Source organism: Prenolepis imparis, unplaced genomic scaffold (genome assembly GCF_030444845.1).
Source record: "Prenolepis imparis isolate NDT839.2.m4 unplaced genomic scaffold, iyPreImpa1.0 SCAF_15, whole genome shotgun sequence".
NCBI lineage: Eukaryota > Metazoa > Arthropoda > Insecta > Hymenoptera > Formicidae > Prenolepis > Prenolepis imparis.
The window spans coordinates 4,854,784-4,872,546 of NW_028141173.1; the positions used below are offsets into that span (position 1 = coordinate 4,854,784).

General features: G+C 33.8%; 1 protein-coding gene across 1 annotated transcript in view; it reads left to right on the forward strand.

Moving 5' to 3' along the window:
• Positions 1 to 17,763, forward strand: part of LOC145945899 (adhesion G protein-coupled receptor E3) — a 79,206-nt gene that overhangs the window by 37,065 nt on the left and 24,378 nt on the right. The window contains exon 4 of the mRNA XM_083055152.1: positions 4,568 to 4,673. Coding sequence (XP_082911278.1) covers positions 4,568 to 4,673 — 106 coding nt within the window. The remainder of the gene's footprint in view (positions 1 to 4,567; positions 4,674 to 17,763) is intronic.

Consider the following 17,763-nt stretch of genomic DNA (forward strand, 5'->3'; position numbering starts at 1 on the left):
ATTTGCAAGTAACAATAGAGATAAATATAATATTCTAAAGGGAAAATTAGGTTACACACAGGAGGCTAATCGAGTTTCACCTGTATCGGCAAACGACGACATTGGGATAATTGAAAGAAGATTTCGCCGTAACAGGAATTGTGGCCTCGAGCAAAGTTTTAGAAACTTTTAGATTTAGTTGTCGAGACATTTATGCGCGAGTTATACAATTATATCGCGCAATACGGGATTAAAAGTCGAGAGAGGTGAACACGATTAAGATTTAGGATTAAGATTATAAGCTCGTACACGTTCGAGGTAGGTTTTAACGAAAGACGCGAAATTTCCGTAGGTTCCGATCGTGGCCTGTCAAGAGTCTTGATAAATCGCGACGCGACGTCACCGCTTATCAGCAGACTACGTCCTTAATGGTACCGTCGTCCTTCAGATATCAACCGTAAGAGAGCTCGGACGTTTATTGCGCACCTTTCGAGATACAGCTCGGTAGATATCCCGTGATATTCTTTAAACATCGTCATGTCTATTCGCGTATGATTTAAGACCGAGAAATGTAATTTACACCCTCTTCAAATTCACACAGACAAAAAATTGAAAAATACATGCAATAAAAAAATAGATGGTTAAATTTTGTACTTAATTTTTATTTTTCGTGCGTATATAGAATTTTTACTCGTTGAATTATTCGCGTACATTATAGTAAAAGCAAAAATTAATAGTTACATTTATTTAACACACATGCGTATTTTATTTAATATACGAGATTAAATTAAAGTAAATTAAATTAAAATAAATTAAAATAAATAAGTTAAAATAAATACAAACTTGGGAAAAACTGATGCTGTCATCTCGCGAATGTTGATAATTCAAATAATGACATTTTGCTCGAAACGTAATTTCTTCTAAACTTTGAAATTAAATTTGCGATTGATAGGGGGTAACATGAATGGACGATGGAACCTTAATCGGATAATTAATAGCGTTTTTCACTGGGAGAACTAGTGCGCACTGAGTGCACATAAAGGTTATCACATACAATTTCACAATGATATAAGTAATTAAAAAAGTAAAATAATTAATAGTAAAAGCTATTATTATCATTACTCATATTGAACAATAATAATAGCTCTTACTATGAATTATTTTACTTTTTTAATTACTTATATCATTGTGAAATTGTGTGTGATAACCTTTATGTGCACTCATTGTCAGTGCGCACTAGTTCTCCCAGTGAAAAACGCTATAATATACGTAGGTGAGATAATTGAATATAGTTAGATGACTCTCGTTAGAGGACAAGAAAAAAAGGAGCGGTTATAAGGTCTGGGACACAAATTTACGGAGAGAGATGAAATTTTCGGCTGTCTTCAGTTCTCTAGAGAATTCTACGCGCGATCTCTCGTTTCGCGTCCACCTTCGTGAATAATTCATATAAAGATAAAACTTTCAATGCCGGACGCAGAGGGGCAAAAAAGCACCCGACATTTGCGAAAAGGTCCGGGAGGAAACGGATCATTACGCTTTTCATTGCCGTTTCGGTCAAAACCGCCTCTAGTCTCCCCGTACATTTGTAGTATCTCATTGATATTATATCCCCATGTTATTAAATCCACTCAATCGTGTATAATTGTAACATTAAACATAGTGATAATACTAAATGTGATTAGTAATTACTAATGGAATGGCTGTTAATGCTCCTGTCCTTAATTTATTTTCAACGAACGCATTGATAGAGCACGAATTTTACTCATTTTATAACTAATATCACATCGTAATTGATATTACTCTTGTCATACATGTTTTGCTTTAATTTATTATATTTTTTAATATATTATATTTTATAATATATTTTTTTAAATATATTTTATAATATATTTTTTTAAATATATTTTTTATATATTTTTTAATATATTATATTTTTTCGTCAATTTTTTTTAACTCTGCAATATATAACTATCATTTTTTTATTGAGTTTGTTATTATTTTCACTCAATTATTAGTTGTCTTTCTCCCGTTGTTCATATCGTTTCATGTTTTTTTTATTTATTTATCGTCGCTGGCTTTGCACGTATAAATGTCACGTGGAAAAATACGAGAGAGCAATTGTGATACGAAGCCGCGAAAACGACAGATTCGAAGACCGCGATTTCAATATGAATTCCACGGATCTGACTTCCCTCGGTTAAAGAATTTTAATAAAGAAAGAACGGATCGCGCGTGGAGGGGTTATTCTTTCATTGCGTTGTACTAGATATACACACACACACACACAAATGCACACATACATACACGTATACACAATGTGGTTTTATCCCCCTAGCTTCTATCGGATGACCTAGAAAAATGCATACCGATGTTTCCTCGCATAAGCGGAATATCGATTCCATGCAAATGGCGAATAAATCAAACAAATTCGCGAGATCTGTACATTTCTCGTCATATTAATGTAAATTTATGTGTTACGTCTATATTTCGTTGTATATTTCAAAAAAGAACGGATGCGCTAACTGATTCATATACATCTTCCCTATGGTAACAATGTATATGTAATATATACATACATATAATATATATTATATAGTGTTATATGTGTATATATACAATATACATATATACAATATGTATACAGTAGAATTGATAAATCCCTGAAGCTATTAGATAATTCACACGCGAATTTATCCTCGATAAAAATATTAATCAAGCGTTTATTATAGAACTAATTAATATTAATTTATTGAACTCGCTCTCGCGATCGAACTTATGACTAAAAATTTCATGGGATATATATAATAATGAGTACGCAGTCATTCGCGTAATTACACAATTTTCGTAAAATCGTTGCATTTATAGAGCTCTCAAATCGAAGCGTCGATATATAATTGTACAGAGTTTACGCATTTATAACAAATCTCGGAATCAGTATCGAAATGATGGCAATTCTTTTCAAGGATCTCTTTAAGAAGCTTACAACTTTTTCTCTTGAAATATATGTCTTTCTTTTCTTCCTTTCTTTTTTTTTCAATATTTTCCGAGATATCGAACTGTCACGTTGGTTTGGGTAGAAATTGCGTGCACTTTAACCGATAATTTTTACCGGCGATTTTTCAAGAATCTCTGTTCTTGCCTTTGTTCCGCTCTATTATTAATCACATTTTTCCGCGGTGGCCGTTCTTTGACGCCTCGCCTTTGCCTCATCTTTGAGATGGAAACGAAATAGCTCTTTCGTTCGTGTATAACTTTTCTCTATCGCGGTCGTCCCTTTTTATCTTCGCCTTGATGTGGAGGAGGACGGCCGCCATCTCACGCTGCGAGAGAAGTCGTTCGAGAACGATTTATGAATTATTCACGGAACGGGCGAATTTATATATTCACGAGGACGATTGCACGAATGGTTTCGCGACGCTTAATTGTAGGCAACCGGAATGCAGGGCAAATCCATAATTTAAGAGCGCCCACGGCTTTCGTCGCGTCTCGCTTACGATAAATAAAGGAGCGACATGGCTTTAAACTTGTGCATTAATTAGAACAGCATTCTTGACGTGCCTTCTTGAGAAAGATGAAAATATATAAACCTGACGTCAATCAATTAGAGAAAATATAAATTTGATAGAACTATAAGTGTAGTTGTTTTTAGATTTAATTTTTCTTATTTTTGACATTTTGAATTATCATTAATATATTGTCATTATTATTATTGTTACATTATTAGAGATTTGGAAAGATTCGAAGTACTTAAACTTAAAACACAATTTTTTTTATAAACCTAGCATTATTCGATCAATCAATAGAGAAAATAAAAATCTGAACGATATAATGATGATGACTCTGTTGATGTTTTTCTATAATTGTTTCCAGATCTGATTTTTTCTAATTTTTTTGACAATACTTTATATATTTCAACGGGAATATTTAATTCATTATCATTAATATATTATTATTGCATTGTTGGAAATTTGAAAAAATTCGAAATATTTAAATTTAAAACACAAATTTTTCATACCTCGTGATTTTATCATAAATGCCACCAAATTTTCCGAGATTAAATCGCGAGTTTCTTTGGATTAATATACGGTTATATAATATATAATTGTAGTATCTTTTCGCTGGCAAAATGTTGGCGATTATTAAGCTTATTTCTCTTATAAAAGATGGCTGTTACGAAATCCGCTGAGCATTTGACTTGATATCGCGATATTTCTCTCGTGAACGAGTGTTCTCGCGCGAACATAATGTATTACGTTTACCCTCTCATCCCCGACCGCACCGTTATATTACGTTATCATTCTAGCGAGAATAATACAGCGCGCTCTCGGGCAACCGTTCGATTATTTACGATCATTTATTATTGAATCCGCACAAAAGAATTCGAGATATATTTCACGCGCCACGTGTTTTTTTCCCTTCAGTTATTTTTACCACAGTAATTTTTCACGAGTGATAAGTCACTTTGTAATCCGAGGTGAAACGCAAATCGTTTTTCTCAATTTATACAAGCTTTGTGTAAAAATTATATTTTGAATTTTTTTCTTTTCTTTTCGCTAATCAGTTGATGGATGGATTTATGTTACAGCCTCTTCTCCGACTTGAGGAGCCTGGCCGGCACGACTTTGATGAATCTATTGGCAGCTCTCTTCATGGTCCAACTTTTGTTCATCGTAGGAGCTGGAGGAGTACAGGTAGGCAGTTTACATGCTTTGTTTTTTACATTTATATGTTTATTGCGAGGTAGTATATATTTTCGTATATTTATATAAAAACAGCTTTCTGCAAAAATAATATTCCAAAAAGCCATATACGAGAAAGTTAAGTGCACCATTATTATTGCACTCTTACTATATACAATTTTTTGAATTACAATCTGAAGCATGATAACACACGATTCGCGAACGCGAAATTGTAAATAACATAGGTAATTAAGAAAGATACTATTCTAAAAATAATTCCAAATGAAAAATGCCATCAAATCTGAATTAATATCGAGATATGGCCAGAAGAGAAGTTAGACCTACATATATTTTGACAGGATCTTTTCCTATACTTAAAATTGCCTCTAAAATTTACCGACAAAATATTTGTATCCCTTTTCGTGCCCTTTAATGCAGACAGAAGTGCGAGAATCTCATCTCGGATCCGCCGAGATGTGAATTTCGGTATGCTTTTCGCTCGCAGGAAGAGGGGATTCCGCGAAGAGCTTCGGGAAAAGCTTCCGTCGGTCTACTTCCTCCGTCTCATATTCCGCTCTGAAATCCTCTTTAATTAAGCTCCGGGATTGTCGCGTGAAGACGCGAAAGAATCCGGCGGGGTCCCTTTTCGCTCGTCCTTTGTCTCGTTTCGCCGGGAAAATTCGGGACGTCGGGCTTTCTCGTCTATATATGTACTATATATATATACGAGGATGCCTAACATTGTCGCGCGAATTCTTTCGGCGAACCGCGATGTCGGTTACCGACAAACGGGAGGGAAAGCATTCCGCGGAGGTCCTCCGGAGAGATTACGTCGCCGGAGGAGAGAGACAAGCCGCAAAAAGGAAGGAGGCAAGCAAGTGTCGCGACGGAAACTCAAAGTGCAAATTAGCGACATTCCTGTTGCCAAGTTTTAATTGTGTGTCGGTGACGGTGGACTTTTCGCGGAACGTCAGCGCGCGACAGAATTCGCGCTAAAAGTGTTTTTCATTTATTCTCTCGCGGGTTTGAATATATATAGGGCGCGATACATCGCGCTCCATCATTTTGTTCAGCAACGCTCTGCGTCGTTCAATTAGCGATAAATTGCGTTTAATGGCTTTGACAAGATTAACAGAATATCATTGATCATTTCTCTGTGCCGCTGTGCTGTGTTTTATAATCGTCCGTATTATTGAGACGGATTAATTAAAATTTGTAATTAGGCTCGGTTAAAAATGAGATATACGTATCTATAAATTTTGTTAATTACCTCCCTACAATTGACGAATTTAATCGTCGTGATGCCATTGTTTCTCTTTGAAATGAATTTCGCCCTTTGCGTATGAAATATATCACGTGTTTTAAAAAATCTATACAATATTTATTTTTAAATTTTAATATTAAATAATTCTTTTTACAATCAATTTTTTCATCTTTTCTCGGATGGAATAATTATTTGAAGTTTTATAAAAGATAATAATTTTTATATATATAATATAAATTTTCTAGGATTTTGAATAATAATTTCTCTCCTCAGAGACATTTAAATATTCTTTGTGACCTTTATTAAGCATATCGTGAAACTAGAGATAAACTAGAGATTATTAATTACTGGCCTTATAATCACAATGAATAACAAGGAATGTTTGGGGAATATCACGTGCAGACCATTAGTCCGAAAAAAAACCAGGATTATTACTCACTGAGAAAAATAAATTTCGTTACATTTTTCCGGCGGAAACGAAAAGCTTGTATTACATCGTACCTTCGTTTTGAAAGAAGCTAACGAGAACAATCTCCTCGATTCATTCAACGACGAAGAAACAAACGTATTTTCGTTTCCTCGTCTCTGGATGAAAGAAGGATTTGCTGAACCCACAAAGATACGCTTTTTTCGTCATCATCGTAATTAGAGGTAGAGAGAGAGAAAATATTTTTTTGTGCCGAAAAAAATTCAAGCGAAAACGAGAATCTTTTAAGTCAAATGTTTATTCGTCGCGATGGTTGTCATTGCAAAAATCCTGGCTTTTAATCCTTTGAGGTTTTTGCGGCTTGCAAAGCATCCCGCAAATTTTTTCATTCTGAAAAACGTAGCAGAAACGTGGGAATATTTTCAAATGTTATTCATCGTGATCCAAATCAATACTCGGCTTCACATTTTATGAGAAGTAGTTAAATATTATGGTAGGATATTCATCTCTCTACGCGCTTGATCCATCAAAGTAGAGAAAATTGCAACTGAATGTAATTCTGAACATACGTGATACGAAAGAAATTTCTTTTTATAATTTCTATTTTAAAAAATTTAAATAAAATCAAATATTATGATATACACTGTAACAAATAATTTCGAGATTTTTCTCTGCTTTTGATAAAAAAATGCATGTATAAATATATTTTTTTTAGCTTCTCATTATTATTATCTACAGAAAAATAACACCCGAGCAATATTTATAAAATATATAAAATATAACCTTTTGGATTTTTCTAAAATTCTAAGAGCTATTATAATTGACACAAGTCGAATAATGGATAAAAGTTAGAAAAATTGGCAGCAATTATTTTTTTACGTGCGAAAACGGGAAAAGGGAGAGGTTACTGAAGTCAGTGGTTTTTCTACAAGGTACTAAATTTCGCGACCGCGAACGGAATGAAGCTCGTTTAACGCCGGGAACGACCCTAGTAGCGCGAGTAGTATATCAGTGTCGTGTACATGCAAAAGGCGGAGAGAGAGAAAAAAAAAAGAATTTACCGCACCTCGAAAGAGCGTGTACGAGCGGATGCGTTACATGTTCCGAGATCGGGGTGGCATTCCTCCGACACGAACACAACCCTCTAATTGCGGCCTTGTCTCCTGTCGGTACGTAAAGACGGATTTACGTGAGATGCTCATGAGAAGACTAGCGCAAAAATTTTTACTTTTAGTTTTAAATTTGAGATAAAATATTGCAACGAAAGATTGAACTAAAATTAAAATTATAATTAAAATTGTACATTACAGTAAAAATATATAGTGGGAATGAAATGAAATGAAATGAAATTATTAAATTAATTGGATCGAGGAATCAATTTTTTCTAGTATTGATTTAATCATTAAATACGCGTTTGAATCTACTAATTATCGATATATCTGTTATGAGTAATATATTGGTAATCAATCGCGGAGAATCGGCAATGATATTCGTCGAATATTAAATATATCGAAATAATTTTACATTATTTTTGTTTTGACAAGACAGATTATTAATAATGACGTTTTACATCGACGCGATATAGCTGGGGGAGAGAAAAAAGAGTTTATTAGAAACGGAGAAATCCCGTTCTGTCATAACTTCTGACGTAGATAAATCTTCGTCGGTCGTAATCGCGGCCTTATTGTTATCCGATTCGAACTCAAGAGGAGAGAAAAATAAATTCAGCGGGAGCCTTCTCTAGATCTTTTTTCTTAGTCTCGATTTCGAGCAACGTCAACACACAGCGCTTGTTTTCGTAGAAATCGAAGAAGATATAAAAAGGGAACAATAGGGGCAATAGAGGAAAAAAAGGAGGGAACAATCGCTTTATTATTCCAGTGCGAATAGTAGAAATAAGGAATATATATTGCATAGAGTGAAATTGGAGAAACAACAATTCTATAAATCTAAAAAACTGAGGCATATTTATAAAGGAGGAGTATAATAAATTTCACTTTTTATTTTTCTCTCTCCTTCATTTGTGAAAATTATCATATCTTTAAATATACATATATAAATATATATATAATAAATATATTTATTATAAAATTTATAATTTATTAAAATATATTATTAAATATATATTTATTAAAATATATTATTAAACGTATTAAATTTAATATATTTATTATATATATTTTTTTTCTTTTATTTATGAAATTATATATATATATATATATATATATATATATATATTGGACGGTTTTAACGAGACTCTCTGTAGCAACCTTTATACATTGCGCTTGTGTGCATTTTCGCGTACTCCCACGACGCTTCCGGTTTCGGCCACCAGTAGAACAGTATTGCAGTACTGCATTTCGCGTGCGCCTCGTAGTCTAGATATATCGCATTCGCACATTAAGTCAGATGCGTTTACGGGTTCTATTACCGCAGCCAGAATGCTGGCAGACGAGATAAGGTCCAGCAAGCGAGATAACGTTCTGACCGGAACTAAAAGGTACGAAGAGGGAAGGATATTAATTCGCCTTAATGTCGGATCGAATTGGTTCGGAGCTTTTGCTAACGAGTTCGCAAACGCCATTAAATATATCGGGAGGGATATAATTGTAAATTGCTGACACATGCATTTAATTATATAATAAACAAACATCAACACTATAAAATAAATAAAAATAAATAAATAGAAATAAAAATAAATACAAATATATTCTAATTCCATTAATGTAAAGTATAGATCATGAGTATTATATATATATATATATATATATATATATATATATATATATATATAATTAGAGATATTAATATGTCAGATAAAGAAAAGTGAAAAAGATAGAAATGTAAAGATTTGTAAAAAAATTATTTAAATTGATAAATGCATCTTGTGTTCATATACGTTCAATACATCAAAAAATACTTGATATCATACATTTGCTGAAAGTTGCTGAGATTAAAGATTAAAAAATCATGCAGATATATAGATTGTAGATTTAAAAATATGACTGAAAATTGCAAATTTACCGTGAAGGGAATTCTTGTGCAGGAATATTTCGCATTAGAAGAAGATTGATAGGGAATTCCGAGGATTCAGGCTTGTCAGTGATATACAGCCTCCTATCGCGTTAATATTAAGGACCGTTTTCCTTGAACAGGCGAGTTTAATAACGCGTGCGTTAAATCACTATAATTAGTATGATTATGCGTGTCGCAGCAGATATTCCTCCTACATCTGAATAAGGAATGTGATATATTGCACCCTGTATTAAGTCGAGCGTGCTCGTGTTTCTACATCGGAAGGGTTGGTCGAGGATTAAATAAATTTCTCGAGAGGCAAAATTGGCGAAATTTTAATATCCGATTACGCTGCATCGTCTATAATGATTGATATATCAGAAAAAAATGTGAAAATTATCTTCGAACATAAAAAAAAAAGGAAAAATTTTCGTGAAACGAGATTTGAATCATGTACGAATACATATACTAATTAATTAAGTATCATAGAATCCCTCGTATATGGATATTAATATGATTGAAATAATCTAATTACTTACTACAGTGCGATATAATATGCTTTTACGAAATTGGACAATTCTCGGTGAAATTTGTGCTGAAAGCTCGAACGTTAAGCTTCTAAATATTGAGAATTGTGGATTTTCAGGACAATTTGATTACTACATATGTGGGATAATAAATTTGGATTTGTATATTATGATTAACTCCATCGGATAATTAAAGCCTTGCTTAGCATAAAATATTATTTAATTACAAAAAGTGAAGAAATAAAATAGGAGAAGGAGGATGAATTTCTATTTGGGGATAAAATTTTTCTCCGGGTTATTTCCATCGCTAAAGATTAATTATATAAAAAATAAAATTTGATTGCTTTTTTTGGTAAAATTTCAAGTCGCTTGATGGAGTATCTTCTACGCTCGTTTACCGTGATATAATAAAGCACGAAAATATAGTTTTATGCACAAAATGTATAGTGTACATAATTTACGGAGCTCGAGGATATGTATATATAATAATCTGGCTGGAAATTCTAGACACACCGTAAGTTTCTTTCGGATTAGAGCGCGCTGGCTTCTTCTTACGTCATAATTACAAGAAACGTGGAAAATCCTAGATATAAAAAAAATTTTTTCCGTCACGCGAAATTTCGTCGGGACACGGAATTCCACTCTGGCGAAGAATATATACGCGAATTTATACGGGGCGACGTAAATCGCACGGTCAACCGTCAGCTGACACATCGTTCCGACTCCTTCCTTGCCGCGAAGTAAAGTGATTTTCACCGACGAGTCTTACAGTAGTTTATGGGAACAATTCCGCGGAGATTTGTTTCGAGATACATTATACGGGATGGAGCAGGAAAATCTCCGGGGAGGATATTTGACCGACACTCAGGAAGAGGAGGAACGTCGCGATGCCGAAAACGGGGTATAAGGTCTCCGCGTCTGCCCGCGACACGTGGAAATGGAAATGCAACTGCTGTATTGTGATGGCGAGGAAATTCGCATCCTATCGAGAAACCCAGGCTGCGATCTCCCGGGAGATCGCCCGTCCGAATACTTCGATAAATTCCGGCGATCGTGTATAGGACTTCCCGATTTGTCGATTACGGCGCGAAACCTTCCGATAAGGAATAGAACAAAATAATGTTGCATGAAAATTTTACATAATTCATAGCATTTAAGAACAACAGAAAAATTTTCGGATTAAATGACAGTATTTAAAAGATTGCCACGTTTGTCATAATTCAAAGAGAAAGCATAAAATTTTATTATTTCAAAAATTATAATAAAATTAAAATATAATACAAAAGTAAAATAATATAATACAATTAGACTTAAAAAAAAAATAAAATGTAATGCTAGAAAAATCCGGATCTCTTAAAAGTTTTTGATAAATAATTGTTAATTTTATTGCAGACATTGTGAGAACCTAGGCTGTGTCAAAATATCGACATTCAAAGATTATTTATTAGAGCTCGCGATAATATCAGATATTATCTGTCAAATAGAAGTTTTCTCGAAAAATCCGTTTTTTTTCCTCTCTTTCTCGCCGCGGCGGGATAAAGTTTCGGTAAAGTTCTTTTCTCTTCCGTGCGACAACAGGATCTTGTCATTCTGAAACCGTGTGCGCAAAGTCTAACGAGAATCTCCAGAGTTCCGTCGAGTGGTTTTTAATTAAGCGCGAAAATATCCGGAAGACAAAGCGACGACAATCCGCGAACCGTAATGGACCTCTTAGATCAACTCGTCCTCCTCTCGGCACCGAACAAAACAAAATTGCCAATTGGAATGGGAAATCAATCACGAATCCCCCTTCCTGCTTCCTCTCTTATACGAATTAAAGTCGCGACCGAAATGTAACGTATGTCTCCTCCTGCGGAGGATATCCTAGATTCTAGATTTTCGCAAAGATTGCACGAATCTCGTGCATAATTTATAGGAACGTAACTTTTTCCTCGGATGTCTTTTCTTTGTCTGTATATGTACGTGTGACTATGATTCTTTTAAACCCATTAGATATCACTAGCCCATTATTTCGGAGCTAGATTCGGGGAATTCAAAGTTTCCCGTGAAATTTTATACATTTTGAGGAAAGAAAAGAAGATGGGAAATACAATATTTTTGCGCTGAAATATCTCGTTATTTTCGATCCAATACACATTTAATTGCATTGTGTTTTGATTAAAAATACTTATTTTTAAATAATAAATCGAAAAAGCACTGATATATAAATATAAATTCAGGTATGAAAAAAATTAAAGCCAGACACAAATATTAGGTGCAACAAAATTATTTTTAAATTCCTCTATATTTATTTTGTAAATATGTAGAATAAAATAAGTATAGAAAGAAAGTAAAGAAATAAAATAAGTATAGAGGAATTTAAAAATAATTTTGCCCTTTTCATACCTGAATTTATATTTATTTCAATAAACGCGTATTTTGACATTTTCATAGCTTTTTAACAATTTATAATTTAGAGTCTAATTAATTATTTTATTCGATTTATATATTAGGGCTTAATTGAAAACCATCTTCCCGCGTTATTGTTCGCGGCTGTTGTTGTTGCATGTCCGAAGGTATAAACCGTGTTGCATTGTTACGTCGATGCATTTCCCGCGTCGATGTCGGGGAGAGACGCGAAACGCGGAGTCTCGTTATCCGCACCAGTTATCGATTACGCCGACGGCTTTGTTGCCAGGGATTTTTAACAATAAGAGCCTGTCGGCGCGCCTGCGATTTAACGATTCGCCGACTGACATCTCCACATCTCGCAGCGCGCGCGGGGGATAATATTACGAGAAAATCGCGGTTTATATACAGGCAATTTTTATTTATTATATTTATATATACACTCTGATACACTATATATATGATATTTATTATTTTATTATTATTTTGCATACGCGCCCATATTTTTATTAGCGCGATAAAATATGCGCGGGGCTCAGAAGTGTGAATATAGAATCCGTTCGATGTGTAAAATAATTCAAGATCCGTCTTCTGAAACTTCTCGCTATATAAATAAATCGCGTGATAAACTCACGAATTTTTAAGACTTACAAATCGCTTAAACGTGATTGGTATCACTTTTTCATCTATGTAAATCTATTATATCTGTGCAGCCGCGCGAGGATAATTTTCTATCTCGTTTATCTCTGCGATTTCTGCATACTCTGCATTATTATCCCGTTTTACATCCTCAAGAACGCATTCTTTTTTTATTTCGAGGATCAACAGAGCCAAATTGGCTTGAAAGTGAGCCTTCGAGGGCAGCGACAAAGTTTTAAATCGCGAATAAAAACGATGTGTTATTTGTGCCGGGATAATTGGCCGCGAATTCGCGGCCGCGCGATTCCGCAGCTCGGTGTAAATAAAATAAAATTCATTCCTCCTGTATTTCGGGGGTGAAACCGAAGTTTCGAAACCTCGTAGATTTTCCGAATAGGAGGGCATTTCGGCTCGTGCACAGTTCGAGCTCGCGTTTAATGCACCTTTTTTTTACGCGCGTTTCTCTCTCTCGATCGTTTTCATGAATTTGCACGTCCCATCCGAAAATCCGCATTGCAGTACATTCTACAAGATTCTAAGCCGGCGAGTTTGCGGATTATTCTAATGTTGAGCTTTTCTATTCGTTTACATATCGCTATATGCTGTTAAAACAAACATTTGATCCTGTCGAGGAATTTGTTAGTGTTTCTATTTGTCCCATTAAAATTTTTCTAGGTAAATGAAAAATAGTACTCCAGATTTAACGATCTGTTATCTGTTAACGCAATATCGATAATCTTTTTTATTAAATTGTAAAGTTCATTGAATTATATGGCTTTTAAGTAAATCTTACGCAGCGTGTGTTTATAAATAAAGTATGTAATTGAATTCTAATCAGACACTCTCTATTGTTCGAGAATTATAATAAAAAGACAGCCATTTATTTAAATAATTTTCTTAGAGAGTGTCACATAAACAGGGTATTTAAAAAATATTGAAACTTCTTTAAGAATCTTCTTTGAAAATCTTATTTATATCATACACACGTATTTCATATATTTTCACGTGTGCAAGAATTTATTTACTGAGATATCCAATAAAATTAAAGAAGATAGTTGTAGTAGTATTAAAAGAAATAATAATTAAAATTAAAATTTAATGAAAATAATAAAAAATTATACAGAAAGACGGTGTCCAATTGAATATTCGTTAAAGAGAAAAATTGACTCTAAATTAAATCTATTTCCCGAAAAATTTTTAAAAATATTGAAATTCTTTAAGAATCTTCTTTGAAAATCTTATTTATATCATGCACACGTATTTCATATATTTTCACGTGTGCAAGGATTTATTTACTGAGATATCCAATAAAATTAAAGAAGACAGTTGTAATAGTATTAAAAGAAATAATAATTAAAATTAAAATTTAATGAAAATAATAAAAAATTATACAGAAAGACGGTGTCCAATTGAATATTCGGTAAAGAGGAAAATTGACTCTAAATTAAATCTATTTCCCGAAAATTTTTTTAAAATATTGAAACTTCTTTAAGAATCTTCTTTGAAAATCTTATTTATATCATGCACACGTATTTCATATATTTTCACGTGTGCAAGGATTTATTTACTGAGACATCCAATAAAATTAAAGAAGATAGTTGTAGTAGTATTAAAAGAAATAATAATTAAAATTAAAATTTAATGAAAATAATAAAAAATTATACAGAAAGACGGTGTCCAATTGAATATTCGTTAGAGAGGAAAATTGACTCTAAATTAAATCTATTTCCCGAAACATTTTTAAAAATATTGAAACTTCTTTAAAAATCTCTTCTTTGAAAATCTTATTTATATCATGCACACGTATTTCATATATTTTCACGTGTGCAAGAATTTATTTACTGAGATATCCAATAAAATTAAAGAAGATAGTTGTAGTAGTATTAAAAGAAATAATAATTAAAATTAAAATTTAATGAAAATAATAAAAAATTATACAGAAAGACGGTGTCCAATTGAATATTCGTTAGAGAGGAAAATTGACTCTAAATTAAATCTATTTCCTGAAAAATTCCAGGCGCAATATTACGGTACACTCTGTATATATTCGCAAGTGCACCACACCCTCTTGCGTGTGCAAGCACCTTATATATTACCTCGATGGCGCGCGTAGGTTTTCTTGCTTCGTTTCATCGTAACGACCGCTTTTACGGCGACTTACGTTCTTGCGCGGTCACGTCTTGCCTGTAAGAACTCGGGCGACTCGTGGCACTCTTCTTCATCGAAACTTTCCCATCTCTTTTCTTTATCGCACACTTCCCGGTGGCCGCGATCGAGTGCACTCGCAAAGTCGACCCGGCGATCCGGTGATGTTCATCATCATTCATCTTTATTGCCACTTTTGCAAGCGTGCATCTCGAGCTGTTTTTTAATTTTGAACGTTTCGCAAAATATGACACTTAAAATATGTATTTATCCATCACTATCTTATATACGAGATTATCATATTTATGCATATGTTATATAAAATATTTATAATTTATTTTAAATGTTACATAATATAATATGCACATATATATTATACATATATGTATATTATATACATATATGTGATAAAAAATATGAGTGTCAAAGAGAGAGATAAGTGCTTATATAGGTAAAATATTTTTAAAAAAATTGTCAATACACACATTTTATCAATATCTATCTAATATTGATTGAAACACATTCAGCTCGTTCTAGTTTCCGACTATTCGCGATTTTTTTCACTTCATCACGATAAATATTCAATTTGCGAAAAAAATGGAGATTACCGATGCAACGATACGTAGTATATACATTTACAAGCGATCTCGCATACGTCAAAAAATTCGTTTCCATCGAAATCTCGTTCCAACATATTTTGTAGTCGTCAACAATGGCGTAAAAAATTCATTCGCGCGAAATTGTCGCGAAAATTCACACGAAAATCGCGGCGCTTTTGCGAGAGATAATACAATATTGTGGAAAGGATAGCTTTTAACGGATTGTATGTCATGGAATTCTCGCCAATTTGCTATAAGAATATCAAGCAAAGAAAACAGCTGTGTGCGGTTTGACGTCACACTTGGAATTTGAGGACAAATATTCTGGCTAAAAATAATGTAGCATTTAGCTTACAATTTTTCATTTTTTTAATCTTAAATAATATATAGTAAGTAAAATTATATATTTATATACGTGAATTTTTTTATAAAATTTTAATTCGAAGCTTATTGTTAATTACAAAGACGTATAATATTGAAAATGGCAATAAATATAAAAATAATATTAAAAAAATTGTTTTCGACAAGAAAAATGAACTCCAAGTCTGTCGTTGAAATTAAGATTCTTTTAAACACACTCTGTACATTGATTTATCGCTCCTTACGCGAGTAATGAAGAAACGATGCGCGCTTCTTCACCGTTTCTTGAGAGTCGCCCTACATCAACCCTGCGACAAGTCGACGGCCTTTATCGAGGACATTTACGTTTTTTAACCACACCGTCGCCGATGATTCAACTCGTGCGGAAATACGTGCTCGAGGGTAATTAATCGATGATGATGATGATGAGGGCTTATTATTCGCTCTTGCACACTCGCCGCTCCGTTTAGGTCCTGACTCACTCAGTAGCAGACGAGACGAGACGAGACGAGACGAGACGAGACGAGACGATGACGACGGCCCTTTAATTAGCAAGTGACTTGATCGGGAGGAGATATTTTTACATCCGCACAAATCAATTTATCCCCGTACGAAGATATATCGGTAACTGTGCCATGCCATAAATCGCGCCGGCTTCTTCTTCTATCCTCTTCTTAGGCGAGCGAAAGATTTAGAGCCTTTCGAGATTCAACTTTTTGATTTAACCTTCGACTCGGCTTCCGATTCGCGCTCGAACTGTAATGCTGGTTCTTCTTCTTATTTTTTTATACAAAGTGAGCGGAATTATTATAATTTGTATCAACTCATTTTTAATTTTGATTATTACGTTACAAAGGAGATGAAGAAATTTCTTCTACGAATCATTTTCGTGTGAATTATAGTTGAGGAATTATTCACTATCCGATAAGCTGCCAACGCGCAGCTCGATATGGGTTTCGGGAGCAAAGCCGGATCTTTGTTCCTAAAATCGCTTTGTTCTCGGCGCGGATGCGAGGACGACGGCCGATAATACGAATTAATTGATATTCCGCGGCCCGCGGGATCGGCCGATGCGAGAACTGCTTTTAACAGGCGAGTTAATTGCTTCATTAGGATGAGCGCTCTTTCTCCCTCTCTTCTCCCTCCCTCTCGCTCTCTAATTCTCTTTCTCTCCATAATCCTAGGATGCAACAGTTCCCTTTTTCCAATGTTCGATCGAATATGCAACAACCGGCGAATAAACTGAAGTAATTCACCATCAATGATATATCCCGTTTCGCACTATATTGCTCACGGATCCCGTTTCCACTATCGTCAGTATCGACTCTAGAGTTCGGTTCTCATATCACACTCTAGATCGTGTAACATACAACTGCGAGTTTCGCTGTACTCGAGAAAGTAGCTAACTTTTTATTATTTTATCCGCAATTGTATATTTGACTTGTCAAATTTGAGATTTTGGCAGATACACAGTTTATAGAATGACAGTATTACAATAGATGTTGCAGAAATTATTAAGACTAATAGAAATGATTGAAATTTTGAAAATTATTGAAATATTCCATAAATTAATATTTTTATTGCGCACACATCTTACTGACTTTTGTATTTAAAAATATTCGAGATATTTTTAATAAATTCACATTAAAAAGTTGTTCAAAGTACAGGGTTATGATAGTGGAAATGTAAATTTATTATTCACTCACTGTATACAGTATATTTCTGGAATACATTCACT